The sequence below is a fragment of the Centroberyx gerrardi genome, chromosome 1 (assembly GCF_048128805.1).
Source record: "Centroberyx gerrardi isolate f3 chromosome 1, fCenGer3.hap1.cur.20231027, whole genome shotgun sequence".
Classification (NCBI taxonomy): Eukaryota; Metazoa; Chordata; class Actinopteri; order Beryciformes; family Berycidae; genus Centroberyx; species Centroberyx gerrardi.
Window position 1 is genome coordinate 28,253,115 of NC_135997.1, and position 18,846 is coordinate 28,271,960.

Genomic DNA, 18,846 nt, shown 5'->3' on the forward strand with positions numbered 1-18,846 from the left:
AAACTGCTGTGATTTCACACTGTCTCAATGATTAGACATGAGAAAGAGAGAGGGAGGGAGGGAGGGAGGGAGGGAGGGAGGGGGAGAGAGAGAGAGAGAGAGAGAGACAGACAGAAACACTATTGTCCCATTGAGGTTGAGCCTGCTATAGCCTGACAGCAGCTGGAGAGTCTCAAGTGTTGAAAGGACTGTGGGACATAGACACATCTACTGTCCTCATGGTAGAGACCACATACTTTATGGATCCATCATTGACGTCCTCATTTGAAAGTAGAAAGACAAAACAAACACTCAGCGGAGTCAGGCTTGGACACCCACGCCTCTGCTAGCTGATGGTGATGATAGTGGCATGTGAGGACAGCTTCTAGATGATTCAGACCAAATAAAGATCAGCACAAACAAAGTTAATCTGCCCTACACTGGAAATTTTCCTAAAAAGGTTCAATGCAAAATATTATGAGATCAGTTACAGACAGTCCTGCTGATATCAAAGTCTGTACTTACTTAGAGGCAGGCCACCTGGGCCTGAAAACTGCCACAATTTGATAGTTTAACTAAAGAGATGAAACTATGTAACTTGTATATATACATAACTATTTAAAAAGACATCAAAACAGGCAAAATTGACTGGTCTTTATGTGTGCTGTTTTTAAAGACAAGCAACAAAGAGTGTTGATTGTATTTTAATTTGATGTAATGTGCTCCTCTATTGCTCCCTGTACGGAAATCCCCTTTCCTCTTTCCGCCTCCACAGGGAGGTCAGAGGTCAGGGTCAGCTACAGAGCAGCAGCTCTGGAGCTGGTAGGGATTCAGTGTCTTGCTCAAGAAAACTTCAGCAGGTTTGAACCCGGGTGTTCTGGTTGAAGGACGGTCTGTCTAATCACTACACCGCACCGCTGCAGTTAGTTTTAATCTATGTGACTGACTAGCAGCTCTCAGCACAACTAGCCACCTAAACATCTAAACCACCTATCTGATCTCTCTCTCTCTCTCCCTCTCACCTACAAACACCTGCTTCACCATGGCGACGGGGTCAGCCCTCAGGCTTCAGCAAGATACTGAACCCTCTCTACTAGTTCACTCATTAGAATAGCCACATCCAGGGAACAAGTTCCTCAGGGCAACTTGCCTTTCTTAATCTTGGCAGCTGTTGAGGTAGGGAAGAGCATTTCTCATACACTTTCCCCAGCCAGTCCGGGGATTCAAACAGGTGACCTTCTGGTCACAACAAGCCCGCTTCTCCCAGCTCTAGACGACCAGGCCAATGTGTGTATTGAGTCAGAGAGCGGGTGTCTGGCCTCCTCAGTACATGATGGTATGAAGCTAATCATAGCCGAGATTAGACAGACTGCAGAAGGAACTGCTATTGACTGGGCTTCCTTAAGCCTTAAGCATCGGCTCATGCAGGTCAGGCTGTCTGGATAACATGACCTCTCTGCTAGAGCTGGGCGCCGCTACTGATTTTACTTCTAAAACACCTCCTCCATCTCTCCTTAGTTATTGCTTTTATTTCTTACGTGATCACTACAGCTGCAGCTTTTATTATAATCATGTAGCGTGATATGTATAGTCTACTGTCTGGTATGCCCTGCACTTATGCCCTTTATGTGAGGTCCTGTTGTCATGTACCATGTGTGTCAGTATGTACTGTACTACTATGTTAATCTGTTCGCAGTCCTATTGTCCTGTACCATGTGTGTCAGTATATACTGTACTGCATTAGTTTTCAATGCTTCTCTGCACCAATGTCACCAAGACACCTTCCTGTACATTTACTGCACCTGGTGATGAAAGTGATTCTGATTCAAGGGTCACAGGAATACTGTCAAGGTGCAGTGACCTCTGGCCCTTGACTCCCTTACTATTAGTTGCTTGCAATTTTGGTCATCAAGGAAGTGAAGCTTGTTCTGCTTCCGACCTCACTGATGACAGTGTCAGCTAAAAAAACATTTCTAAAACCAAACGTAAAAGGAGGGTGCTAAACCTGCCCTGCATCTCCTGCTAAATGTCTGTTTGATGATGGACTTGAATGACTGATTGAATTTTATTATCATGTCTTGTCAGAGAAAATTATCTACCTCTCAGTATTTATTATACATGCAGCTTAGAGCACATCCCCATCCCCAAAATGAGATGTGACAGATTGTTACAATCTATGCACAGTCTGACACTGAGGACAGTCAGATCCTCCACCGTATTGTTCAGTGGAAAAGACAGAACAGCCCGTCCTGTCTATTGACTCCCATACTATATTTATCAGGACATGCCAAGTCACTCCACACACACACACACGGAAACACTCTCAATTAATGTCTGACCTTATTAGAGCGCTGATCTCATCCGATCTCATCCGTTCCCTCCCTCGATCACTCCTTCATTCCCTTTCTCCTTCCTTTACTCATTCATCCGTTCCCTCCTTCCTTTAATACTTCACGCCCTCCTTCCTTCCTTCCTTCCTTCCCTCCATTGGCCAAGTGCTTAGAGAAACCCGTACACACACGTCCCGTAACCAGAGGGTTACACATTTGATCCTCACAACAGCATCTATATTTCATCAACAGCCATATATCCAAACACTGTTCATACCCTACCCTAACATAACCCAACACAACACATTATAACACAACACAAGTAGGGTTGGGAGTTTGATAAGATTTTATCAAAGTCAATTACTTCACATTTCCTTCTTAACAATCCAATTCTTCTTCTACCTGCTCATATGATACCGTTTTATTATTGTGTTGCAATAAAACTGAACTCACTCTTTCCGCAGTGTTCAGTTCAGTTCTCTGTGGTGTAGCAGCAGCTTCCCTATAGCGGCTATGCTCATAGCAGCAGAGCAACAAAGAGGACAAACTAGACTTTTTATGGAAAAGTAGCCACACTTATCGTCTCTCCTTTCTCATGTTTCCCCTGCTCACTATGTCGCTACATGCTTCAGCAACAAGGAAACTGCTGCTGTGCTGCGGAGAATTGAACTGAATTGAACCTACTGTGCTGTCTGAGACTCACTACACCTCAGCTGCTCACACAGCAGACCAGGGAGGAATAGATAGATAGATAGATAGATAGATAGATAGATAGATAGATAGATAGATAGATAGATAGATAGATAGATAGATAGATAGATAGATAGATAGATAGATAGATAGATAGATAGATAGATAGATAGATAGAGAATTAAAAACTGCACATTTTGTTATATATAAAAAAAACAGCAGAAAAGAAAATGGGAACTGGTAACGGGAATCAATCAGGCAAATGTGCTTCGATACAGACGGCTCTGGAAACATTGAAACCAGTTCCTCAACGGAACCAGGTCTCCCAACCCTAAAGACAACACAACCAAACATGACCCAGCCCAACACATTATAACACAACCATACACATCACACCGCATCATATTATAACCCATCCCATCCCAGCTACCCCATCCACAGCATGCTGGGAGAGAACAGAAACTCAAGTACAGCAGAGATGGTCTACTACAGAAAAATCCAAAAACATTGGTGAGACAGAAACTGGGAAAAGGCTAGCTCAGGTTAAGAAAATATATGTTTAAAAACGGCCTCAGATTTAGCACTAGAGAAGCACTGAGCAAATAAACACTGGATGTACCACAGGTTGTCTGCCACATCCAAAACCAACCAGAAAACAGGACTGGGAGGGGGGCTGGGACTGCATCCACTACTCACTCTCTCTCTCTCTCCCTCTCTCTAACTCCCTCTCTCTCTCTCTCTCTCTCTCTCACACACACACACACACACACAGAGAAGTGTGTGTTCCTGCTAGGTAGCTAGCTGTCACACACATTACACCTGCAATGTATTCGGCTTTTAAATTTATATTTTTGCTCAAAAAATACTTCTTAGTCATCCACGCTAAGAAGGACTTTTTCTTGTAATGTTGGTGATCTAGAAATGATCCAGAAATTAAAATGCTTTTATGTACAAGTTAAGCAACTTTTTGGCATTCATCAATATTCTCTTAGTATGTAAGAGAGAGCTTGGGAACACTCTTTTCAGCATGCACAAATCTTGGTGTCAAGTTAGGGCACATGGTTTTTAAAAAACTATTTACAAGACATTTGCAGAATGAAATAAAGATTATGTTGATACATTTGTTTTAGCTTCCTTCAACCATTATTTGATCAATAATACCCTCTCCTAAAAACATAAGTAAAATATTAAATTGATTTGAAAAGGGCAGGTACAAATACACAAGCCTACAATCTGCTCTAAGGGTCTAATTTGGATTGCTTCTTACCATCCTTGTCAGCTCCTCATACTTTCTCCACCAAAATGTTGTCTGGAGCTCTGTACGTTCGGGGGGTACTGGGGACATGTTAGCTTTCATAAGCTAGCATCTCATATGCTAGCTTCTGTTCAACACGCCCAACACTGTTTACACTTTACATGCGTGGTCATCTCCAGTGGGTGATTGGCTGTCAACTTGTCAGATAAAGCTCTGTTGTGAAGGGAAAAGATACACCCAGAGTTACTGAGACAGGCGCTGGATGTAGTGAAAATATGGAGACATAAAAACTGTATTTTTTTGTTAAAATACAGGCAAACGTGTTTTTAGTGAACTTACTGCATTTTTAAGGTGATTTGCCAATAGCACAAACTGAATTTAACTAACAAAGTTAACAGTAAAATAAGAAAACATTCATGCATGATCCTATTGTCTTGTAGGGATAAAACTGTCAGCTTAATGACTAAAATGTAAATGTAAATGAGCAAATGCTGACATGTAAAAGGTGGTAAATTAGTCTAGTGTCAGGCTGAATAACTGCCCTGATGATGATCTTCCTCTAGTTTAATGTGTAATCCCTCCAGCCAGGGGTTAACAAAAGACAAAAAGTCCTTCCAGTAACCCCAGAAGACCTGCTTTGTACTTTAATGATGTGCTTTCATCTCCCCAGACCATACAAAGCACCAGAAAAACATCCCCCATGCTGTTCAATGAGTGAGCATGTGTGTGTGTGTTTGTGTGTATGAGAGTGTGTGAGAATGTGTATTTGCTTCCCAGCGTGCACAGACATGGCTCTCCTTTAGAGGCTTATGAGTTATGAACGAGACAAAACATCCAAACCAGATTCCAAAAACAAACGAGGGAAGTAAACACTGGATAATTTAGCCCCCACCACCACAACGAGCGCACGCAGCTTTCCCAGAGAGGAAACCGGTTTTGAACCCTACTCGCCTGGTAATGATTTTATGAATGAGTTCAGACTGAACGCGTGAGCTCTTTATTGATTCAGTGAAAACAGCGCTGGTGTTTTTCCTTTACATCACAAATCAATCTGATGAATGAATGACAAATCAATCTGATGAATGAACGGAGGAAAACTTGCTGCTGAACACTTAGTTGAGCCTTGTGCTGACACTGGGATGTTATCAGGAGAGAAGAATGATAATAATGATAATATGGTCCTCTATTGCTTCCATCCAAAGGGAGGTCCGAGTGTGTTTGCTGCTGCTGGCACCAACGCCAAGTAAAGAGAGATGATTCCCAGTATAGCAGCACCAGCCTTTACCTTTTCCATTGGCACAGACTAAGTAGGAACACACGGGACTCTATATACCATAGAAAGCCTCTGATCTGTAGGAGGTCCGGGACCTGCCAGAGGGGATGAACACTGTGTGGACTGCCAACTTAACTACTCTGGCTATCTGACTTCCTCCCTTTAATGAAGCCTGGCTTTACTAGCAATGCACCGCTCCTATAAACTGCCTAATAAATAGCACAACAATGCAGCCTCCGCAGATAGAGCAGTAGGGCTCGCATTGTTTGAGATCAATTCTGTTTTAAGTCAGCGGTGGCGACTGATGGCTCGTTTGCCCTGGCCGGTGGATCGGCTTAAACATCCTCACAGGGTCGCTCTCAAAGTCCCCGACATTTAGTCTACTTACACTGACTGCTAACAACAAAACATGTCGTCCTCTTGGATGGGAAGACGCTAACTGGACACAAACACATCAGCTGCCTCACAGTGTCATCTGTCCTGCCAGTCAGGTCCTGAGACATGACCTGGGACAAACTAGGACCAGGAGGCATTTAGGAAAGTGTGATCTAATTATCTGGAGCCCTACGCTCCAACATAGTGGAGTGGATGAGTCTCTTTCTGGAACTACATCTATCTTCATTGTCCTGGGATTCAGTCCCGACAGTTTTCCCTCCTGTGTCCCTCTCTACTTTCCCACTGTCTAAATAAAGAATAAAAATACTAAAGGCGGACTGCTTAGTCTCCCTTTAAGGAAAAAACAAAAATTATGCATAGCCCTGAGATTCTCCACACAGACACCGCTTTATCTGTGCTGACACCAGCCAGTCAAAGCACCAGCGGAGCGGAGGTGTGCGTGTGTGTGTGTGTGCTGGGCCCTGGCATCATAGAGAGAGGGTGTGTGGCTGGCAGAGGAGGAAGGTCCATCATTGCTACAATTTAGTGGCGACTGAATGGAGTCCAGCACAGAGTAGAGCTGCTACCAACAGCACACAGGAGGGAAGCGGCTCCAGCAGTCATAGCAGGAGTACTTGTAGCTGGAGTAGTAGTAATAGTAGTTTTAGTGGTGGCAATAGTAGAAGTAGTAGTAGCAGCGGTAATAGTACTAGTAGTAGTAGTAGTAGTAGTAGTAGTAACAGAAGCAGTAGTAGCAATAGCAACAATATTAGCTGAAGTAGTAGTAGCAGTAATAGTGATAGTAGTAGTTACAACAACAGTAGCAGTAGTAGTAGCAACAGCAGTCGTAATTCTTTTGATCTTAGTGGGAGTAGAAACAGTAGTAATAACTGTATTAGTAGCAGCAGTACAAGTAGTAATAGCAGCAGCAGTAGTAGTACTTTTAGCCAAGGCCTTTAGTATTAATAGCTGCTTAACTATATACATCTATTCTCTGTCCTTCAGTCACCACCACCCCTCCCCACACACACACACACACACAATATGGAGGACAGTATGGCAGAGTGCAGAGAAAGCTGAGACATTCCTAAGTGTCTAGTCTCAACAGAGTGGAGTTAACAGATAGAACAGTCTTTTATCAGGAGACATTGTTCTGTCGTCAGGTCTTGCATCTGAGAGGTCAACATTTTAGACAAACTATGGATTGTCAACACAGTGCTGTCACCCTTGACCTCCTTACTACTGGTTGCTGGTAATGTTGATAATAATAAGGAATTGAAGCTTATTCTACTATTGACTTAATTGGAAGTCTCACTGGATAAGAGAGACCGCAGATGTTAATGTGTTGTTGAATCAGGGACGTGTTGTGAAAGCTCAGTGCAGAGTTGAGGGTGGGGCAGGAAGGAAGACAGGTGGTGTGGGAAATTTGGATTCACCATTCAAGTGAATGAATAGTCAGTATAATATCCAACATGTGAATTTGTTAGTATCTACGTTAAGCACATATTCATTTATTTTTTATCAACATAGTAGCACTGTAGGAAATAATAGTGTCCCAATTAAAGAATGTGGTCTGCTCCAAGCATGAATGTGAGGTCACGTTGACACCACTAGTTTGGATCAAAAGCATATCTGTAAGGGAGTAGACGGGCAAGGGATGAGGGAGTAGACACCATTAATTATGGGGAATGGAAGAAAGACCTTGGGACAGATAAACAATGGTGTATCAAAGAAGAAGGAAAGTTTAGGGGAAAACCGGTAGGAGGTAGCTTACCATAAGACCCACAATAGGAGGAATAAAGTTCAGTTGCTCCATGGATCAGCTCGGTTTACATGTACCCTTTGTGATTTTGCAGTAAACCTATATTATATTGAACTCTACTGAATTTGTCTGAATTATTTAATTAATGGTAATGAAGAAGTGTGGTTGAGGACCTGAAGACATCTGGCCCAACTGAAGGTTTTTCTCCCACAGTGGCCTTGATGCTAACAAAGACACAACAGTAGATAGGGCTTTGTGTAGTCTCACTGTTTTACCAGCCAACTAGATGTTTAGAATAGAATAGGACTCCAAATGATGGTTGGTTATAAGTAGAGGAGGCTAATTTAACTGGATCTGGCTGGCTGTCATTTCTTATTAGGTGCTAAACCTTGTCTTTCTTTGGACCAAATACATGACATTAATAAAACACAAGGCTTGTGTCCCCTGTCACAACCACACACACACAGAAAGTTGGTGCTGAATGTTGTGCTTGGTGCATGGCCTCTGTCTGGACCGCCAGACGCTTCAGCCAGACACAACAGAGAAAGGAGGAGGAGAGGAGGGAGAGGAGAGGAGGGTCATCCAGGTGCAGGTTTTATGTTATCATGGAGTTATTGTGGACTATCTATAGTGTTTCCCTGCTGACTGGAGAAACAGTAGATATGGCCGAGTTCTGCTCCTCCACCCGACACCTCCTCCATCTATCCAACAATTCCTCCTCCACCAAACTCCACCTTCTGATTTATTTTCCAGCATGCCCACACTCTTCCCCCCTCCCCCAACCCACAAGGCAGGCGTTTGTGTGTGTGTCAGACAGAGATGTTTATGTGTCTGTGTGTTTGTCTGTATATGCATGTGCGTGCATCGGTGTCTGTGCACACTAGTGTATGTGTTTGTGCATGTGTGTGTGTGTGTGTGTGTATGTGTACATGCATGTAATCCAGGCCAGTCCTGCGACAGTCCCAAGTCACAAGACTGAAAACATCAACATGCCGAGTCAGCAGCAAGGTCGCCGGTCGGCACGGAAATAATTCAGCCAGACATACACACTCTGTCAGCCGAAACACACCGTCTTAAACACACCATCTAAAACTCCACTGTCTGAAACACACCATCCAAAGGCGCGTTCACATCAAGCATGTTTGGAGCCGTTTGTTTAAACTCTGGAGCGTTTACTCCTTTGGTTCTGTTTGTTTGATCAGGTGAGAACAATGCCGTTTGAACTTGGATGACACTAAATAACTGCATCAAGACGCCTGAAAATGCAGATCTTGGTCCTCTTCCATGAGAACTGCAGTGCATTGTGTTAGAAACGAGAACATAATGCGAACCGACTACAGGAAACAACCCAAAAACATATGGTTTTATAGGTATAGGTAAATGGATGTTGACATCTGATAGCCAACAGTTACTCATGCTGAAAAAGGCCAGCATAACAATATGAACTGAGGGCAAATCTCAATCTGGATTGATGCTCATGTTCAGCTATTTATTCATATGCCCTTAACTGGTATGAACACCAGAGAGAGTAAATTACAGCAAAGAGAGCAGACAAGTCCATCATCGTATGGGGACTGGACTTGGATTTGTTTTGACTACCCCCCCTCCCCCGTCCCCTCCAAAAGCTCCCAACTCGCGGGATGACAGGTTACTAAAACTCTGTCCAATATACAAGCTACATGAGTCCTTGTGACTTTTGCTTATAAGCCCCTGATTCTCTTGGAATTCGGCTTGGAATTAACCTAAATGAACCAAATACAAAAACACATCAGAGTGGCCTTCTCCATCTTGTCACCACACAGCGCTGCAGCCAAAACAAGACATTACTGTAGCAGCAAATAGGTGCCAAATGTGTCCTTTGGGTCCAAGCTAATAGCAGCAACTGTGACAGGTAACAGACCACAGCTGTACGCGCAGAAGCTTTCATTACACGTCCAAATCCACATCTATGCAGAACAGGCCAAAGGCTAAACTGTCTGCATGATCTAATTCCAACTCAAATCCCTGATGTGCTATCATGTGCTATTGACAGCTTACCTTTCTGGCAGTGGTTGGAGTTCCAGCATCGGTAGCTGTAGTTGTCGTTGAACATGGTCCTCCTGCACTGAGGGCTGTTCTCCATGATGCCTGGACAAACGTCACCGCACTCCTTGGACTGCTTGTTCCCGGCGATGAAGTTGTTGAACTCGGCGTCCATGATGAGGGACCAGTCCACCGAGTCCAGGTAGCAGAGCTCAGGGTTCTTCTCGATGCGGATGGCGCCTCGGGTGATGTTCCTCAGGTTGTACAGGCCGATGTCCTTCAGGCTGGTCATCTCGAAGATCACCAGGGCGTAGTTGTAGAAGAGGTTGCGTCCGCGGATGACGGTGAGGTTGGGAAAGAGCGTGCTCAGGCTGTCCAGGCCCGACACCCGGAACAGCAGCAGGTAGTCGGTGATCATTGTCAACTTGGGGAAGCTGAGCGAGCGGAAGACCTCCTGGTTGACGTTGTTGTTCTTGTCGCCGATGAGGAGGATCTGCAGGTAGCCCTCCACCACCGTGCAGTTCTCCAGGCGCCTGAACTCGCTGATGTCATTGCCGATGTCGATGCTGGGGCCGCAGACTGGACGGAAGGGGGAAATAAAGGGAGAGGGTGAGGTGATTGAGAGAATACAGTTTTTATAGAATCATCGTCACAATATGAGGTCTTCATCTTAGCTAAATGTTTAAGTTTAACAGCAACACAACCTCATGAAAACACTGTAACATCATCAGGTCACAACTGTCGTTCTTACAAATAATTCGGTCACTGAAGACATTTCAAAAGCTGTTGACACACTCTCTATGCAATGAATACCAGTTAAATATGACAGTTATTACAAAACAATGTACTCCATTCCTGAAATACTTGTATTTATAATGAGATGTGTATCCAATACATATTTCAAATATTGATAGTACACTTGAGCTGTTGACAGACCATGTTTGCCTTGCAGTTCTCTCATTTTCAATGCCAAGCTCAATACGGTGTGTCAAAGTAAATACTTCAGTCAGGTTCCACTCAAGCATAGGTTAACAGTGTAATAAAGCTTTGATTGCTCAGCCTACAGGCTATTGTTGCTCTTATGTCCACCTAATATCAAGCTTTAATAAAAGCACAACTTCAAAGGCCTAGAAATGATTAGGCTATACTATAAAAGACATCATCCATAAAACACCTGGACCCTGTCAGCTTATCAAATATACGCTGAAGTGATGAAACAACCTTTTTAAACAAGGATTAGGCAAAGTGGATTATGTGGTAATGTTTTTGTAAGTTCTGTGACAATATCATATTTCATAAAAGACCTAAGTTGTACAGTGTAGCGCCCCCCGTTGAAAGACTGTCACCCTGATACTGGCTTTGCTCACATAGTGGGCTATTGGATTGAAGACTTATCTTCAATAGAACTGTAATGTCTGAGGTTTTGATCGAAGGACTGATATATATGGTATATGACAGCTAAAAACAAGTTTTTCATGTATGTTGAGGCTGGGAAGGTTTGTTCACATTTGTTATGTTTTTAATTACTGGACTAAAACTGTATTTTGGGTTCTGGCTGATTAAGAAAGACTAAACACTAAAAACCTACATTTTCATTTCTGAATATAACCAAAAGTTGGTTAAATAAATTGGATATTTTATCATTAAAAATAGTTGATATAAATGTAGCCTATTTTTGCACTCCTTTCCAGTCTGTCCATACTGATTCAGTAAATCATAAGTGTGTCTGGGTATCAAGAAAATGATACCCATCTGTACTGTACCGATTGTTGGTATTGATATTGATTTTAAAGCATCAATTGGTATAGGAAAATTCTTCAAAATATTGGATTCTCACAGTGGGAGCTCAGGTTTTCTACAAGCCTGAAGGCATTTAACAGTGGAGCGTGGTCTGATTCTATTTGGAAAAGGAAATTGCACGTACAGAATAATATCGACAACAAAGATCTGGAATCGGTGTGGTCTGTGAAGAAGCGGAACCTGCAGCAGAAAAAAATCCCAACGACTATTTGTAAACCTTGGTACAGAATTCGTTAAGAGCGCGGTGATGATAGGTCTTTACCTCTCCGACTGACTCCCACCTGTGCGCTGTGCTCTAAACAATACTTAGCCTGAAGCCCCAGCAGCACCCACAGAAACATGGAGGTCATTATCACACATCAACGTGAGGAGGATTCAGACTTCAAAGGCCGGAGGGCAATGAGTCATGGAAAACTCACACCAACAGGCTAGCAGGTTGTCACACTACTTGTTTAATGTTACTCTAAAGTTTAACGGTACGAATGTGAAGCGGGGAGGTTCTGGGAAGACCGTGCACTCTCAGCAAACCTTTTAAAAAAAAACACGCATGTATAAACCGTTTTCTTAATTACACCTTTTGTATGTAAACATTAGGACTGGCAATACATGTCAAATGATGAACTTAATTTATGGCAAGGGATGGAACAACTACTTCATTACCTAGCAAAACCTGGAGCTGGAACAATGCGCTAGTTACATTCCCACAATAGGGTCACACCCTTTTACAGTCTATGGTCACACCACAGAGCTGTACACATTACTGTATGCCTTTTCCCAGGTCCATGTTAGTATTGAGTGTAGTACGAAATAAACTCATCATCAAAACAACTATCACTCTTTTCTTCTCCATCTCTCTAGCATTTTATGACAAATAATGTAATAATATGATTTATGCATCATGTTAAAGAGTAGAATGACAAAACAAACACTGCTCTCCTAACTGATGACTGACGTTATATTCAGAATAGTAGCATGTAAGGACAGCTTCTAGATGATTCAGACTAAATAAAGATCACCACAAACAAAGTTAATCCCCACCACACTGGAAATTCTCCTAAAAAGGTTCAATCCAAAATATGAGATCAGTTACAGACAGTCCTGCTGATACCAAAGTCTGTACTTCCCCAAAACACAGAGGCAGGCCAACTGGGCCTGAAAACTGCCACAATTTGATAGTTTAACTAAGCACATGACACTATTTAAGTTGTAATAAATATGCACAACTACTGACATCAAAATAGGCATAATTGACTTTTGACTTTGACTATTTGTGCTGTTTCTACAGACATGTGACAAAGACTTTTGAGCAGCAAGATATCTGAGGAAACTATGCAGCAATGCCACACAAACAATCTTTAAAACAAAAACAATAGCGTTTACTGTATTTTAAACAGGCTCTTTAAACTGTTCCATCCACTGGCCTCACTAAATTCCAAAGTCCACCAGCCACTACCCTGGTTTTGTAGGGCTCCACAATGAGTCATGTATAACTGTATATCCTGATTTTATTTTCCACAGTCAATAATCATACAATATTGGTATATCAGGAGTATTAAAACATTTAATTTAATTTAGAATGCTCACTGTAGTTGAATATAGTCAAAATATTAATATAAGTTGCCAAAGTACAGTAAAATAATTTTGTTCCTCAAATCATCAAGGCTAATGTGATTAATACTCATGAACACAATATCTAACAAACCCACAACTTTCTTTTTAGCCATAATTACGCAGTCATATGGCTTTGAAATCACTGAACAGCAAAAAACTGGAGTCAGTCAATGAAAAAACAGTTCCAAAGATAGACTCAGGTTACACTGTTTGTATGACACTGCTCTCATGTAAGCGGCAGGTAACTGACAAAATAAAGGAAACATACGTAGTTTACAAGTGCAAACTATAAAGCAGTGGCTAGTCCCTAACATAATTAATCAATGAACATTCCGTAACACATGATGCTTGTGTGAGAGAGTGGCATCCCTCCAACAGAGTTCAGTCACTTGTGTAGGGTTGTAAGGGAGGTGATATTCCTGCTAATTTACAGAAATTCTCCTTGGTAGTTTTCCATGATGGTAATTTTCAAATAGGTGGAAAAACACCTTGCATATTCAATCAAATGTGCAAACTCTCTCACTTGATACCAGGGTAGATGTATCAAACTCAAGCTCACCTGTTCCCTAATTAGCTTTCTTACAAATGCCTGCAGTTACAGCAGAGTCCTAAAACACAAAGGCAAACACAGCAATGTTTTCACGCATTGTTTTCATAATGTGGGCGTTGTGAGGCCCTTTGAGCCTGTAATTGTCATTAAGGGCTAAACAAACAAACTTGACCTGACTTAACACCACATCCATTTCAAAAACCTGCAGGCGGAACAGGCTGGACTTGTAACGAACTGAGGTACGTTAAGTTTCAGCAGAGCATTTCTACTACTTCTTGTTTTTATCCAATTGAATGCCTAGCGAACTTTATAGATAGCAAAAATAAAATGAACAGCATAAATTCCCAAAGTTTCAACAGATTCCCAAAGTTGCCTCAAAATTCCCAAAGTTGCCAGAAGGTTCCAGCCCTACTTGTATAATCAATGCCAAAACACATTAAAGCTGTTCTGGTGGCTTGTCGTGGACCAGTGCCCTAGTAAAACATTTTACATTGGTGTTTCCTTTATTTTGATATTTCACCTGTAGTGCTGCTCATTTCAACAATGTTCATTTTTATAATTGAGGACGATTCAATTCTCACATAAAATAGAGGGTTAAGAGCCAGAGGCATTTTGAATGAGACTGCTGTGAGTTGAAGTCTTCTCCAGAGAGGACGTCAGGGCCTTCGGTGTGCTATTACAAAAGGCCTTTGGTATGATTTAGGGCAGCCAGTGTGCTGGTATGGCTGTTATGTCTTTCTATGTAATCTACTTGTCAGCACACACTGTCAGCAGCCCAGAGCGTGCTGCCTACCTGCTAATACAATCCACAACACCTGGGCCTGTAAAAAGACACACTGCCTTGTGACGTTACATACCGCAGGTTACATCACCACAGCCAAACAGCTTCACCCTCTGTGGCCTCGCTGCAACGCCAGCATGGACGTCTTTCATGGGAACTGCTCCTCACCTCGCTCTCGAAAATACTAAACAAAGTTTCGGATCCAAATTGACGTCGTGCGCACCAGCTAAGTGGAAATACCGCTAGCAGGTGTAGCGGCTTAACCCCCCTCTGCTGACACATTTCACACTGCTGAGTACACAAGCCTATCTCCAGAGCTTTGATGGGCCTCCAGATCACATGTTTGCTTTTGATAACCTTTCCCCAGCTGGCTGCAGCGCCCAGACTGTCCACAGACAACCAGAGGAAATCTACAGGAAGCCACATTAGACGTTTCCTAAAGAAACAGGAAGCAATAAGCCCTCTGAGCTGGTGCTTCACTCGCTGCCACTAGACTACAGCAAGCCTGTTTACTCCTCATTTCCATTCTGTTAGTGACAGACTGCCCCGAGGGGAAACCTATTCACAAATACTCTTCCACATGAGAGGCAAGGTGAGAAGGAATGAGCTGGGAAGCTTTGACAAAAGATCATTCTTGACAGATAAAACTCTCGTTAGGTTCATGTGAGAAGCCGTGGCTGGGTCTGCAGCAGCAGGGCTGAACTTAGTTAACCCAAACCTGCCGGTTGGCCCTTAGCCCCGACTGATACAGCAAACCAGCAGAATATTCAGAGTTTAGCCACACAAGGAACCTTCAGATAGCTCCACACCGGAGTGAGAATAAACGTAGGATTTCGATGGGAGAACCTCTCTGCTGCTGCCAGGTTTGTCCTGTGACCGCTGGGGTTAACAGTAAACCCCATAACACACAGTTCACAAACTCCTCACTCTTTCCAATCAACAGAACCAAGTCTGTTTTGCTTGCGAATGTACTTTGGCTTGTTCTATTTTAAAACCCAGACCCCCTCCCCCTCATGATGAATGGGATGAATCGGGAAGCCTTGTTTGCAGTATACCTGGAAACATGGAAATTTTCTGGTGGCAACACATAAAAGGAGATTTTTTTTTTTTTTTACAAAAATGCTATATGTTATAAGTTATTAAACCTCTTTAAATTTTGAAAGTTTACAAGCTCACGGAGCATGTGAACTTCGGCACACTGGCACTATTAATCACCTGAACAGTCCTATTCCTTGGACTAAGCCATCTGTGTGGCACCAATTTGTGCTTTTCAAAAGTCTGTCAAAGTTTCAGTAGTTAGCAGTTAGAGTATAATTTACTTCAATGGGAAAACATCTATAACCTCTGCCCTCCTGTGGTCCCATGACGGGTATAATGAGACGATGTTGCTGCGGAACTGCAGCAGCCTGGCATCGCAATTTCTCATGCAAATATTTCTAAGGTAAAAGTATCTCAAATTTGTTTAACAAAAGAGAATAAATAATAGGTGCACACACACACAGCGACGCTTTCAGACAAACAAGTGCTCACAGTGGCTTCAGTCAATATTGTAGGAAGATTATTAAAATGGACAACCTTTTGTTATAGACCCCTAAACACAACAGAATCCTGAAATTTTACAGTCAAGGCTGTGTTGTGAATATTCCACTGGGTTTGGGTCTAGGTTTGTCTTACCAGGACTCTTGGAAATCTAATATTCTGTGATTGAAAATGGTTGGCCAAGTTCAGCCACAGTACTAAACTAAGTCTAAACCAAAGTAACATCACTCTCTTTATAACTGTATTGAAACAATGCACCTCCAAGCGGTTAGTACAGCAAGCAGAAACAGGTCATCATTAGGTTAATATGTTTCTCTGTGCTTCTTCCGTCTTAAGAGTGAGTTTGCAGCCATTGATCAAGGACAACACAAAACCAAGCAGCTGTACTTTTACCATGCAATGAATAAAAAACTGAATCACATGTTACATACTCGTTAAAATACTGCTCAATGTTGTTAAATGTTGTTCCATCGGTGTAATGTGATCTGATGGTTTGCTGTTGGCCATCAGCATGGATGAGCTTTCATTTCAGCACCATAATGATAAAGTGTGGGACTGTGTGAGGCCTATAATATGTTATAATATAACACTTCCATGCACCAGCTTGCTACTGGAGGCGGTGGAGGCCGTGTTGTAGATCTTTAGGTTTCCACGCTGTCATGAAGCGATGAAACCATTCCAGACACCAGCAGTTTGTTAATGCCTGTCACTGAACAACAGTAATGCAAGGGCTTCCCAACCCTTTCTAGCAGGTGTGACCCTACGGAGGTCAACAAATTCCTATGACTCCCAACAATTAAAATGTGTCCTGGCTTTGTAATGTTTACTTTATGATAGAGTGCATAGAGCTTTGATTTCCAGGTTGCTCTTGTAAGGCTTTAACGGTGTCTTCGCAATCTCAGCTGTTCGCATGTATTGGCAGTAGTTTTTTCTTTTTCATTTCAAAATGATTGTAAATATCACATTCATGGAAGGAGTGGAGGGAACTAATCTCTGTTTACCTACCATTTTATTTGCAGAATAGAGTTCGGCTAACATAATCTTCCTGACATAAATTTGTAGTGTCAAACTATTTAAAAACGTTCTTTTAAAAAAGAAAAAAATATAAATTGATGCTATTCTGAAAATTAATTCATCCATTCATTGTCTTTAATCTTTTATTCCTATTCAGGATCACAGGGGGTTGGAGTCTATACCTTGGGCAGAAGGCAGGGAAACACCCTGGACCGGTCGCCAGTCCATCACAGGGACATATACTGAAAATGTAATTGCTTTTTGTTCATATTGCTGGTTGTTTGACGACAGCTCATAGTTGACCCACCATTTTATTTCCCACTACATCGCCGGTTACATTCCTCCTAGTTTTACAGGGAATACTCCCGGCACCCCATGTTCATATGAGGGAAGCGCACGTGGAGCCCCGACCCCAGGGCCGAGAGAGCCTGCTCACAAGTTTACATTCACCACTTGACTCACTTTGTCCATTCTGAGTCACACTCATGTATTGAACACATAATGTGCTAGCCTATATTTTAAAAACAAAGCTATCTTCACTGCTTGACTTGCTTCCTCCATGGGCTGAGTCATAATAATGTATTTACCAACACATGTTTTAAATACAGTCTGCCTTTCCTTCTTGAGTCACTGCAAAGTATTCATCACCACATGATGTGGTAGACTTTAAAAACAAGTCAACAGCAGGCCTCCTACTAGGCTTACTTTCCCCATTATGAGTCATGGTAATGTACTCACCAATGAGTATTTTAAAACCAAGTTAACTACTCTTGTTTTCTCCATTCATACAGTGAAGTACTATAAAAAATACTGCGTTTTCCCACTGAAATTTCCTCCATCCATTAAGCAAGGCACAATGTAAAATACTGTTTTCTTAGTAATGTAAATTCACATTATATTCTCCATACATACAGTAACTGTTAACATTATGTTCTCCATTCATATATTCAATATAATAAAGATCACATTATTTGCTCCATGAACACAAAAATGTACTATGTAAAGTATGTTTTCACAGTCATGTAAGCTGACATTATTCTCTCCATTCATACAGTAATGTAGCATGAAAATGTTTTCCCAGTAAAGTAAGTCAACAGTGTTAGTGGCAGACTTACTCTCTGCGGTGGCGGGCCGGAGGCAGGAGGACAGACCCAGCATCAGACCCCAAAACAAGGTCAAACGCTCCCTCTCCATCCGAGACCTCATTCCTGGAGAAATAAATCCTCCCAGATCCTGTAAATAAATATGTTGACGAGAGGAAACGTCGGTAGGACCTGGTCAGGGTTGTTAAAAAAAAGCTTTTAAACCTCCAGCCAGTTTAGCCTTTAGCTGTTAGCCGGCTAATGGAGCTAATAGCTACAACAAACAGGCTAGCTGGAAAGCTCTCACAAGATAATGGGAGTCCAATCAAGCTCCAAAATCACCGATTTATTCCCTTGGGCAGAAAATACACGCTTATCATCATAGTCCCGTTTATTTCTGCCAACAATAACACCACGATGCTGTGTGCACAGAAACCAGTGCGGCTAAACTAGCGGTGGGGATTCCTCTGTAATCCGCATCTTCACACTCCATATCTGGAGGAAAAAACCTTCAACGTCCCGGTGCTGGAGACTCCTCAGCGGCTACGAACCAGGTCAAAACCCCCTCAAAACCGAGCTGGAAGGACACGGTCTAGCACATGAATGAACATAACAGATAGGTGCACAGCCTCCTTGTGTGAACGACACGACGTTTGATCCAAAATGTCCAGGATAAAATCTGGTTTCAGACCGCAGCCTCCTCCTCCTCCTCCTCCTCCTCAGCCGCTCATCATGCACACACACCGCGATGTTAAGGTATAATTCGCATTCATATCGACGGAA

At 42.4% G+C, this 18,846-nt stretch overlaps 1 protein-coding gene across 1 annotated transcript in view; it reads right to left on the reverse strand.

Annotated features, from left to right (window-relative positions):
• The window catches only part of igf1rb (insulin-like growth factor 1b receptor), a 63,146-nt gene extending 44,300 nt beyond the window's left edge, over positions 1-18,846 (reverse strand). The window contains exons 1-2 of the mRNA XM_071897365.2: positions 18,097-18,846; positions 9,702-10,265 (exon numbers count right to left, since the gene is read on the reverse strand). Coding sequence (XP_071753466.2) covers positions 9,702-10,265; positions 18,097-18,187 — 655 coding nt within the window. The 5' untranslated portion in view covers positions 18,188-18,846. The remainder of the gene's footprint in view (positions 1-9,701; positions 10,266-18,096) is intronic.